This window comes from Lycium ferocissimum, chromosome 1, assembly GCF_029784015.1.
Source record: "Lycium ferocissimum isolate CSIRO_LF1 chromosome 1, AGI_CSIRO_Lferr_CH_V1, whole genome shotgun sequence".
NCBI classification, from domain to species: Eukaryota; Viridiplantae; Streptophyta; class Magnoliopsida; order Solanales; family Solanaceae; genus Lycium; species Lycium ferocissimum.
In genome coordinates this window covers 14,477,497-14,493,745 of record NC_081342.1, presented here as the reverse complement: position 1 = coordinate 14,493,745, position 16,249 = coordinate 14,477,497, and the positions used below count along the sequence as shown (strand labels likewise).

Genomic DNA, 16,249 nt, shown 5'->3' with positions numbered 1-16,249 from the left:
TTTCACTCTCTAAACCAATTATACAAAACTAAAGAATAGATATTCAACATTATTTTCATTCCTAGTGGTAAATTGAATTTCTTTTGTTAGTATTAGTGTTGAGTTGGTTTTGGTGGACTTTATATGAGTTACTAACATCCATAAGATATTGACATTCAAAATTGTTACTTGAATAATATGATAATAGATAAAAAACTACGAAAAAAATTAAGAAATATTTATAAATTACATTACAAATAAATATTTTTATGTATAAAATATTTTAAAAATTGAATACCAAAGGTTCGGTTTGACTAAAAACCAAACCAAACCAATTATGATCGAGTTTTCTTTTCAACACCAAACCAAATCAAAAAACCACTAACGTTCTCGGTTTATCGGTTTGTGCGGTTTGTCGGTTTACTTTGTACACCCCTACTACATATAAAGAAACGTTCACTGGTATTAATAACGAATAATTAGTAACTAATATATCGCCTTCTTTAGTTTTTCCCCTAATATTATCTCATTTATGTGATATGTCAATTGTCATATGTTAAAGAGTCCAACAGTTGCGTCATTAATTCAAAAATAATTACCCCCCCTGTAACAGTTGCCTAGATATTTCACTAATCCAATTAATCACACCTCTTTCTCTACGTTGGTACTTCTATATCTTATTGAGGAGCATTCTCCCATCTGATATTCATTTTGGCTCAAAGGCTTAAGGCTCCAAAGGATATGGATAATCCAGGTATCTGGTATTCCCACATTTAGTCATAGAGATTTAAGATTTATTGTGAATCATTTCTTGGTTGAATTTTGGTTGTAATTAGGAGGTTAAACTTTCTGTGACTCAATTGGACAAAAGCATTGGGACAAATATCTTGATGTATATTATCAATTCTAAAAGATCATTAATCTACGCAATATTATTATTAGTTCCTCGATTAGCCTGTTCTTAAATAACTTTCTTTAGGGGAACTATCCAATTTCCAAATCAGAACTCTGGATGGGAATTATTTTGTTCTTAAACAGCTTATTTTGTTTTCTAATTTGGAGAAATAGATTTAATTGGTCGGGAATTCTTTGATCAAGTGGATATGTTGTATTAGTGATAAATATAACGGGGCTATTGTGTCGAAGTATAATCATGTATCTAACGTGGATATCATTTATCATATATCTTCTTCATTTCCTAGCTTTCTTGCCAAGTTATGTGAATTCTTTTATGCTATTGGTTTAATTCCTTTAAAAATTTGCTGACCTTGCTTCTTGATTTTATTGTTAAAGGGATCAGTGGCTAAGCTCCTCCTGATTTGGTCAGTTTGATTTATGACCGCACCAAGTTTTGTTAGTAGTGTTTATCTTGGAGTTGGCAAAGTTTTGTTAAACATCTCTTTCTGATTTTCTAGCTATTGTTTTTGACGACTTTGTGAACATTTTATTGACATTTCCTCTTTTATTAAGGCGTAGAATTAAGAGGGAGATGACAGAATAGGAATGAAAAGAAAAAGAACACTAAAAGTGAAAAATTGAAAAAGGAAAAGGAATAGGAGAAGAAATAGACATTTGAGATTATTTTTTAAAAGTGATAAATTTTTCTTATTTAAGGAAATATGTTGTTCAGCTTGCTATAATTATTAGTAGAAGATATAAATAAAAGAATTATTTAAATTTATTATTGTGTTTGACAAGTTCTCTAGTAACTACATGTTAGAAGACTTCTATAAGTACCTAGATACCATATCATTTTATATATGCAAGCTAGTTGAGTGAAGTAAAAAATAGTTATTTCCTCCATTTACATGAATTTGAGCGATTTGGGATTTCTCCTTCACTCGAAATTTCTAACACATCTATCGATATAAATCCTTGTATGCTATCAATGCTCAGCATCAACATTTTCACCTTTAAATCAATTAGAACAAATTTTTTTATGGCTCCACAATAATTTTCCCTATGGCATGTCCATCGATCATCTTAGCCCAAGCATCTTGAGCCTTGCTTAGAGGATGTTTGGAGTCAAACATGGTCTTTAACTTCCCTTCCTTCACCAACCTAACAAGCAAGTTTAATTCCTTATCTCCATTAGGAATCAAAACAAATGGCACCAATTGCTTCTTGGAGAAAGTCAGTTTCTTCAGTGCATATGTGCACATTGCACTTAGCCCAGGAGTCAGATCAATGACTTTACCATTTTCACTCAAATTAGGCTCAAATGTTGACCAAGGAATTCCTGTAGCACAATGAATCACTGCATCATATTTCTTTCCTGATGGACTCTTAAGAGCTGCTCCTTCTGGAGTCTTGTAGTCAAGAACCTCATCTGCTCCTAAGCTCTTTACGAATTCAATATTACGAGCTCCACATGTACCTGTAACGTGAGTGTTACCTAACTTTGCCAATTGAACAGCATAATGTCCGACACCACCTGAGGCAGCAGTGATAAGAATGTTCAAACGCGGCGGTCCACTTCTATCCAATTTGATCCCGATAATATCAACAAGGGCCTTGTGTGCTGTAAGAGCAGCAATTGGAAGACCTGAACCTTCAGCAGCTGATACTTCTTCTGGTCTTGGAACAGTCAAGCTCTCCTTTGCAATGGCATACTCGGCCAATCCACCTCCTATCTGTTATCAAGCACATGAATATTGTTACCTTACAACTATGATAATAGAGTTTATATTCTGTGCATCTACAATTCAGTGAATTTTTACTCTTATCAATTTAAGTTGGTCTACATGTAACTCTCCATATCAGCACTTATATTGTAACCTAAAGAAATTACATTGATATACTATAACATTTGTTTACACTGCAGCGTATAAAACCTTAATACATTATATTAAGGCAAAAAGATCAAGTTGATGACGATACTTTCTAATACAGCAGAGACCAAATTAAATAAGATACAGAGACAAAGTTTTCTGTGTCTTAAAAGTGCAATTTTAGAGCATACCGACTGCAGAAATATGCAAGAATAGCGTATTGAAAACTGGTCAAATGAAAGGTGAATCAGACTTACAAGAAGATTAAGAACAGCCACAACTTTGTCACCAGCCTTTAATTTTACAACACTAGATCCAACCTCTACAACCTCTCCAGCTACATCAGTACCTACTCCTCACAAAAAATTGCAGTATTAGAAGTGTATAATATACTAAATAGAAAACTATAAACGATGAGCTAGAAGGGGTTAATTAGGGCCTCTTGATGTCTCCTTATTTTGGATTCTGAAGAAAGGACTAGATGTGATAGATTATTGAACTTACCAGGTATGACAGGGAATTTGCGAGTAACAAAAGGGCGATTGACACCTTTCTGAAATCTCAAGTCTAATGGATTTAAGCTTGTAGCCTCCAACTTTAGCAAGACCTCATCCTTGTTTGGAGTAGGCACTGGAACTTCAACATACTGCAACAAGCAACAAAGCGCAAGAGAATATTTATACTGTAAGATAACTACAAGTAATTGTCCATAAAAAGGGAGACTAATAACATAGAAAATAAACAGGTCACCTGCTTACATAGGAAAAGAAAAAAGACTGATAGCTTAACTGAAATATACAAGTTAATTCCATCATCATATATAGAGAGTTTCCATCCAATATTAGGAATGGAGAGAAAGTACCTTCAAGCCAGCAGCGCCGCCTCCATAAGAGTCGTACTGAACCGCGCGCATTAGCTTCCCCGCCATACTGGCTACTGTTTCAATTTTCACTAATTTCACTTCATTGTCCTATTGCTCAGCAGAAGCATTTAAATTAGATTGGGGGACGAAAGTTGAAGCAATATTCTAATCTTGAATTGTTGAAAGTTGGTGCTAGTCAGCGTTTCCTCCTTCCTCTTGCTTTCCAAGGAGAATTGTCAACCTTGTAAAGTTGTTGGCGTATCCATTGTCACTTGTAACAAAACTAAGTTCGAAATATATATTCAAATAGCATTGACTCGTGGAAACAGTCAACTGTTGCCTTGCTGAGATGGCATACTGGGAGTATTAATAATTGTTATGAGATCATATAGTGGATAATCAACCAATCAAATCCATTTTCTTGAAGTTCAAGTTGTGTACGCACACACAGAAATGTAAACAAAAGTCATTGCCCACGGGAAGTCATCTTCCTCTAGAGCACCAACTACTTTTTCGTTTTCTTTCTTCTCGAATTTTATATGGTGGAAGCGATTCCGTTATCTGCATTATATTTACTAAAAAAAAATCTTCTTATAATGCCAATCTATGTTCAATTTCACGTATAAACTGTATGCAAGTTCAAGTTATTACTAGGCTAATATAGTTTAGTCTCAAACTACTAGTTATATTACTGCTGGACTTTAATTTAGCCTGTTAAAGTTATTTCTTAACCATTTTTAGTATTGCACCAGAAATCAGCCATTTCATTTCTCAAATTTCTCTAAGTTGAAAGAAGAATCGCCTGAATTTTATATTGAAATCTTACAGCTATACTATTGACTCTAAAGGCAAAGGTACAAAAAGAATTACACGACACACATACATATAAATGATAGGGCAATAACAAATAATCATTAAGGCGATTTCCAATCTCAATAAAGTCTGACTGGTCACTTGAATAGGATGAGATTAATCGATCTTTATCTATTGGCATAATACCATAATACTCTCAACGCTCAGTGATAGACCAGTATTTTTATATCTCCACAATGATTTTCCCCGTGGCGTGTCCATCAAGGCTCTTGGCCCAAGCATCTTGAGCCTTGCTTAGAGGATGCTTAGAGTCAAACATGGTCTTTAACTTCCCTTCCTTCACCAACTTAACAAGCAAGTTCAGTTCCTTATCTTCTTTAGGAATCAAAATCAATGGCAACAACTGCTTTTTGGAGAAGGTCAGTTTCTTCAATACATATGTGCACATTGAACTAGGTCCGGGAGTCAGATCAATGACTTTACCGTTGTCACTCAAATTAGGCTCAAATATTGACCACGGAATTCCTCTAGCACAGTGAATTACTGCATCATATTTTTTCCCTGATGGACTCGTGAGAGCTGCTCCTTCTGGCATCTTGTAGTCAAGAACCTCATCTGCTCCTAAGCTCTTTACGAATTCAATATTACGAGCTCCACATGTCCCTGTAACGTGAGTATTACCCAACTTTGCCAATTGAACTGCATAATGTCCGACACCACCTGAGGCAGCAGTGACAAGAATGTTCATACGCGGTCCACTTCCGTCTAGTTTAATTCCAGCAACATCAACAAGGGCCTTGTGTGCTGTAAGAGCAGCAATTGGAAGGCCTGCACCTTCAGCAGCCGATACCTCTTCTGGCCTTGGAACAGTCAAGCTCTCCTTTGCAACTGCATACTCCGCCAGTCCGCCTCCTATCTGTTATTAAGCACGCGAATATCATTACAACTATTATATTAGAATCTATATTTTGAGCACTGACGTTGTAAATAATTCTTTCACTATCAAATAAAGTTGACCTACAACGAACGGTAACTGTCTATATCAAGACTAATATGGTAACACTACAAAAATAAATGGAATTAGCTATGAACTTCGTTACTAATCTGATCCATCGCTAAATTGCTCGTAGCTAGCAGAATTTTGTGATTAATTGTCGCTAATCTGCGGCTAAGATTTTGATGTATATGGAATTTGTCCGTTGCTAATTCCTGTTTTTTTAGTAGTATAACGTGAAAAATAGAGTGATAACCTGCAAATACCTGGGTAACTTGCACTGCTAGTGTAACAAATCTTTACACTAAACTCATCATATAAACCAAAGAGAACAATCAAGTTGATGAGGATAAGTACTTTGGAATAATAGTAACAGAGAACAAATTAAAGAAGAGACAGACAATTCTTGTTTTTTTTTTGGTGACCTAAATGTAACTTTAGAGCCTTCCATCTGCAAGAAAAGAATACTAAAAACAAGTCAAGACGGATGGGAATTGGACTTACAAGTGGATTAAGAAGAGCCACAACCTTGTCACCAGCCTTAAATTTTACAGCACTAGATCCAACCTCTACAACTTCTCCTGCTACATCAGTACCTGCACCTCACAAAGATACAATATTAAAAGTGCATAATTTTAATGAGGAGACAATAATGGATGTGAAAAATTATCGAACTTACAAGGTATAACGGGGAATTTGCGAGGAACAAAAGGACGAGCCACGCCTTTCTGAAATCTCAAGTCTACTGGATTTAAGCTTGTAGCTTCCAACTTTAGCAAGACCTCATCCTTGCTCGGAGTAGGAATTGGAACTTCAACATGCTGCAACAAGCAATATTAAATTTTGGCTACATAAAGCAACCTAATCATTCATTATAGTTTAAGTTCTATGTGACAACGCAGTGGCGGAGCCAGGATTTTTACTAGGGGTTCAAAAATATAAATAAGTAAACACACGGGAAAAACAAAAGTTTCGACATTTATTATATATACAGAAAAAATAATTTTAACCTTGTACATACAGTGTTGGGTTCGATAACCCCTGTCCCCATGGGATGACGTTATAAAATATATTTACAAAATCATGTCACTTATAAGATAATTACATGTGACTACAGAGAAATCAAAGTACCTTCAAGCCAGCAGCTCCGCCTCCATAAGAGTCGTACTGCACCGCGCGCATTAGCTTTCCTGCCATACCAGCTATTGTTTTCATTCATTTCATTTCTTTAGAGTTTATGTTCTGTATTTAAACTTAGATTGGGGACGAATGTTGAAGCAAATTAATAGTCTGCGTTTGAATTGTTGAAAAGTGGTGCTAGTCAGCATTTCCTTCTTCCTCGTGCTTTCCAAGGAGAACTGTCAACCTTGTATTGTCGTGGCATAACCATTGCCACTTGTTAGTAAACCAGTCTAATATTATTGTATTCACTAGTTGCCTTGTTGGAACTGCGTGCCTTGAATATTAGGGATTGCGAAGAGATCATTGAATCCATTTTCTTGAAGATCGTGATGTATACAAACACAGAGCCACACAATTGTAAACAAAATAAACATATTAAAATTGAATAAAAGCAATTATAATTTCACAGGTGGACCGTTTGAGCCTGTTTAAACAATAGTTGACATTTCTCGCGGCATTTCACTGTAGCCTAAAATTGAGTTCATTTTAGTGGTGGTAAATTTCACAAAATCACTCAATTAACTTAGATCGAGTACAAACTCCATTGGGATAACTGTGACCATTTTAACTTAGAAGTAGTTCTTAATTTCCTTCTCATTCCTTTTGGTTGGTAAATCATTTCTTACCGAAACGGCACGTCGAGTGACCTTTCTTGTTATGACACTTCTCTAATAAGAGTATGTCTATTCTCAATTATTTTTCATACGCTTCGTGGAATCTTTTCCTAGTTACGGATGCATCCGTCGGCTACAGGACACTTAAATTGGGACATCAGTGAGGAAATATATTCCTCCATGTACAATTTTACGTGCCTAAAATTTAAGTTTTGTGTAGGGTGTTTGAGGAACTACTAATTAGGTCTAGACGATGTATTTTTGAGCCGACATCTCAATCTTAAATTTATTTCAGAAGACAATTTAATGAGTTATAAACTTGCATGAGATTTTCTTTTGAACATAGATTGATCATTTCTGCTACCAGGATAGTTGTCATCTCAACCCACAACTTTATCCCTTTCTTCTTACTTATCAAGCTATTGACTTCTTTCTCGTTATGGAATTTGTGTCTCATCTTGAGTTCGCCGTATATAGGTGTTCCCAAAAAAGTCAATATCTTTGTATAGGCCATAGGGTCAATTATTGGCCTGAACGAAGTTGTCATAATGGTAGTTACGTCAATACTTGACTTCTCAAACTTATGGGCCTTGAGCCCAAATATATCGTGTTTTCCACTTTCAATTAATTGCACGATTTATCTTCAAATGAATTGGTCTTTAATTTTTGTCCTTCAAATGGGCTGGTCGAACTTATGCCAATAGGAGCATATGTTCTTTGAGGGCCCTGACATAACTTGTGGATTTTATGATGAGTAACTTATGCCCTTAAGCATAAGTTCAATGTTGAAGGGCAAAATTAAGAGCAGTCCATTTGAAGGGAAAAATTAAAGACCAACACAAAATAGGCCAAAAGTGCAAATGACCCTTCAACTTTTAGAAGCGTAATTTAGCTTCATATATCCCAGGAAATGACGTGTGGTGTCCCCAAATTGTTCGGTCTTGAATTTTTGTCCCCGCTTAACAATTCTTTGTAATAATGACCTTAACTTGAAAAGTTTAACTGGGAAGAACTTTTATTGCTCATCAGACTTAATTTCTAACTTTTGCTTAACTTGTGGTCAGTTGAGCAGGTTCACTGTCTTGAAATATCATAAACTTATGCCTTAAGCAAAACTAAATTATGTCCACAACTTATGTCCGATAAACAACAAACGTTTTGCCTCTGTTGCCCATCAGGCATAAGTTCTAGTTTTTGCCTATAAAGTAGAACTTGTGGTCAATTGAGCAGGTTTATTGTCTTGAAATATTTTGAACTTATGTCTTATAGGCAACACAATAACACTAATTTATGTCAACAACTTATGTCTGATGGCCAACAAAAGTTTTGCCTAGCTAATTTTATGAACCAGAGGCAATATTTTAAATATTTAATCAGCAGGCCAAAAAATCAAGACCAACTCTTGTAATGGTCATTGTGAACTTAACCCCATATATCGTCTGAAACATTTACGCACATGTAATGCAAGAATCTCGTCAATTCAAGTTCAATTGACTCCATTTGGCACACAAAGCAAATCTTAGAACACCACTTAATGGTTCCTGCTTCTCTCGAATTTCTTATCGCCAAACGAGGCATACATAACATGAAAGGCTTGTCATATCCTTTATTGACCACTCGCCTTCCAAGGGTGAACTTCATTACCTTTAAATGTTATAACCTTCAAGGTTATGTCTTTCGTATATCTCTCATGCCTAAGTAGCTCATCCCAAATTGGGTTTATGGGTATTGTTTACACACTTATTCTAATGTGCTCACTATCAAGCCAATTCATTTTGCCTTTGACTTTTTAGAGGTATGAAACACTCCGCTACACACTACCCATATAGACCGTGCTTAGATACCATGGACTCATCTCTTATGCGTTGTGTGAGTCCCTTTCATTTTATACACATTGCTACTAACATGTATTACCTAGAATTCAGCTCAAGCTATAATTTGATTTCTATTCTGTAATACAAACAATGTTTTAATATATGTAAGCAACTAAATTTATTGTTATATACAAATTAGTAATAATTGACACAAAATATAAGTACAACACACGTATACAATACAATTAGTATAGCATAAGACCAAAAAATATTTTCTTCTTCCGCATTGAGAATAAAATTTTAAATTTATGTTAGAAATACAACCTAGTCATTTGATAAAATAATTCTTTACAATTGGACCGGTTCCAAGCATTTAAACATATAGACAAAAACCTCAAAGTCAGCACAAACTGATTTGTATCTACGTACAAAGTCAATTCTTAATTTCTCCTTGGAGTTTTGAAGCTATAAGCCTAATCAAGCATTTTGAATGACATATTTTACAGCGTCCATGTAATTCTTCAACAAATCCTCCACAATCTTACTAATCATCTGTTGTAGTCCTTCAAAAACCACCAACAATTCTTTTGACAACTCTTCTGATGAATTTCTCAACTTCTCTATTACTTCTCCCATGGTCGACATCATGGTAGACGAACCCTCTAGGAGGCTTGTCTTGAGAATATCAAAGAAACAAGTCGCCGCGTTACTCAATACTTCGAACAGAAGATCAAGCAGATATTCTATGCATGTGTTAATGACACATTTTATGGCTTGCAATCCAGTTTGCATGGCTTCGCCAGGAACTTTAAGTGCTTGGATCATCAGCACGAATGCACAGGCTGTCGTAGGAAAAAATGAGCTAATGATGAAGCTGAATAACGTACCTAAGGTTGAGAATACGGTGTTCAAGAAGAGAAGCACCATTGAAACAGGAGGAAAGGATGAGAAAACAAGAAACATAAACGTATTGATAGATTTAAATAGTTTGGATAATAAGTTGGTTGAGTTCATGTGATTAGTTTATACGGTTCAATTAAGTAGTTGTCCGCACATTTTGGCAACACAAAGTCGTCAAGTTAAGTTTAATTCCAAATGGAAGATCCTAACTAATTTATATGATGCTTTTGTTTAGAGATTGACAAAGTGAATAAACAAGCATTTATCACTCATTAAGACTTAAAAAACCCATACCACCTACTACTTAATTTCTTAACCCTTAGACCAAAGTTACCTTCCAATTGCAACAGAATGTTTATTTGCAATTAGCGACTTTTGTGTAACTAAGCAGTTCCCAACTTAATCCGTGTAGACTCTATTTTTTCTATCACTGTTTCAACCAAATTAAACACGAGATGCGTAGTTAGAACTGCTAAGGCTCGGTTAAAATTATGCAGAAAACAGGGCTGACAGATATAAACACACCCTAATACTATTCTAATAAAACTCAAGTAGGAAATGAAAAGGAATAAACCAAACTTATAGTCAACTGTTCGTTCCTCCAGCATCTCATTAGAAAATATGACAAGTTTTCTGCTGGCTGTTAACCAACACAGCTAGTTGCTAACTGGTGCTCAGAATTAACTCTTGAATGAAGCTGACCTTTTCATCAATGGCAATAGCGGGTCAACTGTCTTAAGTATTGAAGAAATGGATTGCACGAAAGATTATATGATGGAGATTCCTCTGCAGGGGTTGACTGGTAAGAGGGCCTACTCAACAACCAACACGCTAACATATTCATCCTTCTACAATCCCATTGGGGATGACTTCTTTTGCCTGCAAAAATATTTCACGTATTCGTATATCGCATTGCTAATACAGACCAAAATGAAATGGTCTGGGCACTGGTCAATAGACAAAATCATGAAACTGCTTTACATCATACATGATTTATTCACAATACTACGGATGACGCTCTATACAATTCAAATTTACAAAGCATATCCTCTGATATTTTCTACCAGAGAACAAATCCGTTGGTATCAGATACCAGAAAGCTTCTATATAGGATTTATACATACATACATACATACATACATACATACATACATATATATATATATGACAACATTAATAGAGAACATATCATGCCACTGCCTAGTTAGTCCTCTTTGAGCTTATATACAGTCCTAACGTATTCTTCTGCATCCCAAAGGAAAGAACCAAAGGCAATAGCCTCCAAGACAACTCTCTTCAAACTTGCCAATGATGTCAAAATTACTTCATCACTCGCCACCAAACCTGTCTTTTTATCACCGAAGAGCGCATAACTATGCTTCTCAATCAGATTTAGGGCCTCCTTGGACTTTGGTTTTGCGCACATCTGCAATGTTTCTGGGTCAAAAGTCATCACATAATACTTCAGTTTTTCTTGCCTTTTTTCACGGAGAAGTGGTATTTGACCCACTGATGTAGATCGTGTCCCACTGATGCGACCAAAGGGAACAATATCCGATCCTAAGGACCGCATCTCTGAAAGTAAGAGTTGGTTGGAACTAGCAATACCAAGGTCAGGGTTGATATGATCAAGTTTCTGTTCCAAATGGTGCCTCAAGGAAGCCGACTTCAAAAAATACCCGTACAAAACAGAAGCAGCATATACTCGACAGAGCTGATATTTTTGTACTTTAGTAGGGGCCCAATTGTCTGCCACATTTGACTTCTCTTTCCATCCTAGAACAGTAGTAAGATGCTCCCTAACCATTTCCAGTACTTCACAGCTATGGATAGACTCAAGTTCCCAGTCCTTGCAAGGCCATATCTCAAGTCTGCCATTGTACATGCATTTCGAAAGCCTGGGAATCAAGTGAACTCTGATCCCAGAGAACTTGTAAGATATTAGCACGTACATAATGTCTTCAACAGCAGCTTGACACTCCAGCTCTTTTAATTCAGCAATCCTCCTGTCATAACATCATATTCAAATTTCAGCAAATCCAACACAGGAGAGACTTAGATAGTCTATATCCAGACGAACAAGTATCAGGTAATCTAACAACGAATCGTCCAAACAATTATTCCTACCATCATCGCATAGAAACCAACATTTACCTACTATTTTAGTCATTTCGCTGATGAATTAAGCACCAAAACAATGACAATGTCTAGCTCCCGTCAGTGGTTCCTAGTATAATATCAAAAATAGTTACATTCTTCACAGAGCTGTTGCACAAGTAAAATAGAATAGAAAACTAATTTTGAACAAAACACACTTTCCATGTTATTTTCAAAGCTCACTGCCTAGTCAATGAAAGTAAGGAGGGCAAAGTCAATAAAGATAGCCCCCAATCCATGGCCACAACATTTTCACTTTCTCCCATGTTCCACATGTTCAACGTCGCATCTCTTACATTTGTCCTCAACTTGGTACTGCAATTCTAAAAAAAATGATATTGAAATTCTACAAAACAAATGCTCGTATATCATTTAAGGGACAACAACATACTAATTGCACCAACATACCACCAAAACCAAACAGAATTTGAAATCATAGAATGCAAAAGCAGATAAATTCTTAATTAATTACGTTCCATGATGACTATATTTGGATTGTTGTTGCACTGCTGCAGCTTATTTTCAAGAGAAAAGGCCCTAATTTACCCCTCTACTTTCAAATATTGTCTACATCTAACCTCCGTTACACTATCAGAACAAAATTAACTCTCCCGTTAGCAAAGTAATCAAACATACCCCAATTTCTGACTGTGCTCCACCATGGCTATTTAAAATCCCACATGGCCTGACATTTGGGTAAGGTGGACGCCACGTGGCATGCCTCCCCACCACCCTCTTCCCCTTTTATTTCTTCCTCCCCCATCTTTCGTTCATGTTAATTGGAGTTAATAAAGTTTTCTTGATTCATTTTCATATTGAGGACAGCATCTTTCTTGATTCATTTTCATATTGAGGACAATTATCTGCAACAACAGATTGATGAACATTGAGGACATTGACTAACTGAATCAAAACCTTCTCTTTATGTATTGCTTAACCTTAAAATGCAGTCTAAAGGTATGTAGTTCGGAGACACTTACAAAAACACGGTGGTCTTTCTTCAACTGAAGAAAGAGCTTAATCAAGCGAAACGAAGAAACTCATATGCTGTTATAAGTGGACACAAAATAGTAGTAACTGAAAGTTTCAATTGCACCTTATCCTGTCCTAAATAACAATGCAAGATAAGTGCGCCAAGTATCTCTCAGAAACCGATCAGTGAATGAAGATAATGATTATAACATACTCAACCTTCTTAAGCATATTTTAAGAGAGAGAGGAAAAGAGTAGAGCTGAAAGAAAGGAATGTAAAAGATGTCTTTGAATAGGCGGAAGATGAAAGGCGAATAGAGCTGAACTATGGATTTTCTTTTACAAGTACAGATGAATTATTGATTTAAAGAGAGGGAAAGAGTACATATTTGAGTACATGTAGATATCTCCCAACCCTTTCACTAATTTAATGGTTACTTCTACTTGAGTTTTAGTTTGTGCTAACTTTTCTCCAGGCTCCAGCAGCTGTTGTCCAAGTCTATCCTGTTGAATACTCCTCTTAACATGATAACACCCAAGAAATCAAGGATTTGGTAAATGATCATCCAATTACTCTCTACCATTAAACTCAGTAATCCAAAACAAAAACCAACTTTGTGTGAGACTCAGAAGTTATATATACCTAAAAATCAAAATCAATGATTGCACTACATACCAAGTTTTGTGTAAACAAGTCTATTTAAGTCATTTACTTCAATCGACCTGTACTAATACAGTTCTCTTTCTAGTTTTACAAGCTTCGAGAGCAGTAGGGGATTTACACTGGTCTACAACAGAACTTTAGAGAGTTGGTTGAACTGCAGTGAGCAGGTCAGTCAAGGAAGCTAGAAAGATCAGAGCCTAAAGTGGGACATTTCTTTCCATCAGTCTAAACTTTGGTGGACATAGTTACCATGGTATCTGCTACGTGAGCTTTAACTGCTGGTCCCAAGCCCCAGTTAACTATCAGCGTAAAGATTATACAGATGGATCCTGTAAATATAGGGTATTCGTACAGCCGACCCGAATACTGAGGCTTCGTTCTTGCATAGGGATATTAAAGACAACAAGAGGGTGTTTGGCTAAGCTTATAAGCTGGTCAAACCGTCTTATATGCACTTTTTAGCTTATCTACATGTTTGGTCCACACCAAAATGCTTCGGCCGGTCATCCCCAACTCTCACGATTTTTAAAGTAGACGGATTTTGCTCTTACTATAAATTTCATTGTTGCCGGTATTGACATGTAGAACTGGACTCTATCTTTATTCTCGTCCGATTAATCAGTTGTTCAAAAGATCTATCAGACTATGGAGTGAATAATTTGATCAATGAATATTCGATTCTTTCTTCAACATAGAATCGACTCACATCCCATTGGTTTGATCAAGTCTTTTACTACTATTTTTAAATTCTCTAAATATTTCTCCCAAAACAAAACCCCTAACTTCACTCCATATCCGTTGTTCCTCCTTTTCTTTACAAGAATACTTTTAAATTTATAATTTCTTGCAAAAATATTAAGAGTTCATTCCAACAGCTTATCAGAATTTTTTCACCAAAACACTAACTACTTATTAGCAGTTTCAGCATATAACTGCTTATTTATAAAATCATTTTCAACACTTAAAAGGCTTCTCAACTATTAACAATCAGCTAATCCAAACAGACTCTAAAACCATTTTTTTTAATAAGAATAAAGCCAAGTACTTTATAAAAGGCGCCAAGGTAAAAGGTAAAAAGTTAAAAGGTTACACAAACCTATGCAGTAAACCTTCATCCGAGCCAAAGCTAAGATTCATCCGAGCCTTAGCTTCATCCCTATCATAAGCCAACTGCTCCAACTGTTTCTGAACAGCAACATGAAAACACTTTCTATCATTCAAAAGCACACTACCCAACAACTTCCCAGACAACGTTGTTGGTTCTAACGGTGCATTCAATCCACTAAACCCACACTTACTGTTACTACTACTACTGGCTACTATAAAGAATGATCTCTTAGGTGAATTCTTGAAAGTAAAACGGGTATGGGGTAGTAAAGTCTTTATCTTTACCATAAAAGGTAAAGATTGATGAAGGGTGATTTTTTTTGTGTAGGAGAGGCTACAGTCCATTCAACAAGAAATTTGGTGTTTACTTCTTCTGGGGAATTAGGATATGGGGATTGAAGGTTTATAGATCAGTGGGGGGACAGGATAAGGATTGTGACTTATCCAGTGTAGTAGTAATAATTAGGAAAAGTTTTTTTGTACTTATTGAACAGTGGATTGTCCCAATTGTGAGGGTGTCTATAATTAATAATGGCCAACTTGGAGGGGAAAAAATGATTCCAACTTCTCTAGTGATTGGATCCTTCTGGAAGGAGAACAGTAAGGGGTCGTAAGGGGTCGTTTGGTAGGTGGTTCGGGTGTCAAGTAGTACTCCCTGTCACTTATTAAGTGTCTTAATTGAATTAGATACGTAATTTAAGAAATAAAGAAATATTTTTAAATTTTTTTGCTTTTACATTAAAGACGTATATAATGTATTAAAATATTCTAGCTAGAGAAAAAATTCGTCCGCACTCGTTGTTGTTAGGGAATCTGCCTACTGGTAATACTAACAATGTTCCGAATACTCGTGGTAATGGGACTAGTAAAGCAGTTGCTAACACCGCTAATGGGGGTCAAGCCCGACTTTACGGTTTGACTCGTATGGAGGCAGCTGAAGCCTCAGATGTTGTGGTCACAGGTATTCTCACTATTTTCTCTTTTGATGCATATTCGTTGATTGATTCGGGTTCAAATCTCTCTTATATGACACCATATTTTGCTCTTGATTTTGAGGTGGAGCCCGAACTATTGTTAGAACCCTTCGCTGTGAATACCCCTGCTGGTGGTCCCGTTATTGCTTCTACAGTTTATAGAAACTATGTAGTTGTAATTAAAGGTCGCCAGACTACAGCTGACTTATTTGAACTAGAGATGGTAGATTTTGATGTGATTATGGGAATGGATTGGTTTAAAAGGTCAATCGTTCAACCCCCGCTCGGTTCAGCACGGAGTTGGCTTACCGACTTAAAAAAGCAAAACATGTGGTGTAGTATATGTAATATAGATTGTATATTTTTTATTTTCAAGTATATTTATATATGTTATGTGTGTGTGTGTGTATATATATATTTGGGAATGGATATAAAATGGCGTTTTA

General features: G+C 36.0%; 3 protein-coding genes across 3 annotated transcripts; all 3 read right to left on the bottom strand.

The window, feature by feature from the left end:
• Positions 1–1,862: 1,862 nt before the first annotated feature.
• On the bottom strand, positions 1,863–3,831 carry LOC132049411 (chloroplast envelope quinone oxidoreductase homolog). Its single transcript, XM_059440208.1, has 4 exons — positions 3,613–3,831; positions 3,255–3,396; positions 3,008–3,099; positions 1,863–2,612 (listed from the first exon to the last, which is right to left on the bottom strand). Exons 1-4 carry the CDS (start codon positions 3,676–3,678, stop codon positions 1,917–1,919), a joined length of 996 nt encoding a protein of 331 aa, XP_059296191.1. The 5' UTR covers positions 3,679–3,831; the 3' UTR covers positions 1,863–1,916.
• A 588-nt stretch (positions 3,832–4,419) lies between these two features.
• LOC132049408 (chloroplast envelope quinone oxidoreductase homolog) lies at positions 4,420–6,740 on the bottom strand. The gene is made up of 4 exons (XM_059440194.1): positions 6,551–6,740; positions 6,099–6,240; positions 5,924–6,015; positions 4,420–5,341 (listed from the first exon to the last, which is right to left on the bottom strand). Exons 1-4 carry the CDS (start codon positions 6,632–6,634, stop codon positions 4,649–4,651), a joined length of 1,011 nt encoding a protein of 336 aa, XP_059296177.1. The 5' UTR covers positions 6,635–6,740; the 3' UTR covers positions 4,420–4,648.
• Positions 6,741–10,884: 4,144 nt separating this feature from the next.
• On the bottom strand, positions 10,885–15,246 carry LOC132049402 (UV-B-induced protein At3g17800, chloroplastic). Its single transcript, XM_059440180.1, has 2 exons — positions 14,819–15,246; positions 10,885–11,935 (listed from the first exon to the last, which is right to left on the bottom strand). The coding sequence occupies exons 1-2, from the start codon at positions 15,172–15,174 to the stop codon at positions 11,134–11,136; spliced, it is 1,158 nt and encodes a 385-aa protein (XP_059296163.1). The 5' UTR covers positions 15,175–15,246; the 3' UTR covers positions 10,885–11,133.
• Positions 15,247–16,249: the final 1,003 nt, after the last annotated feature.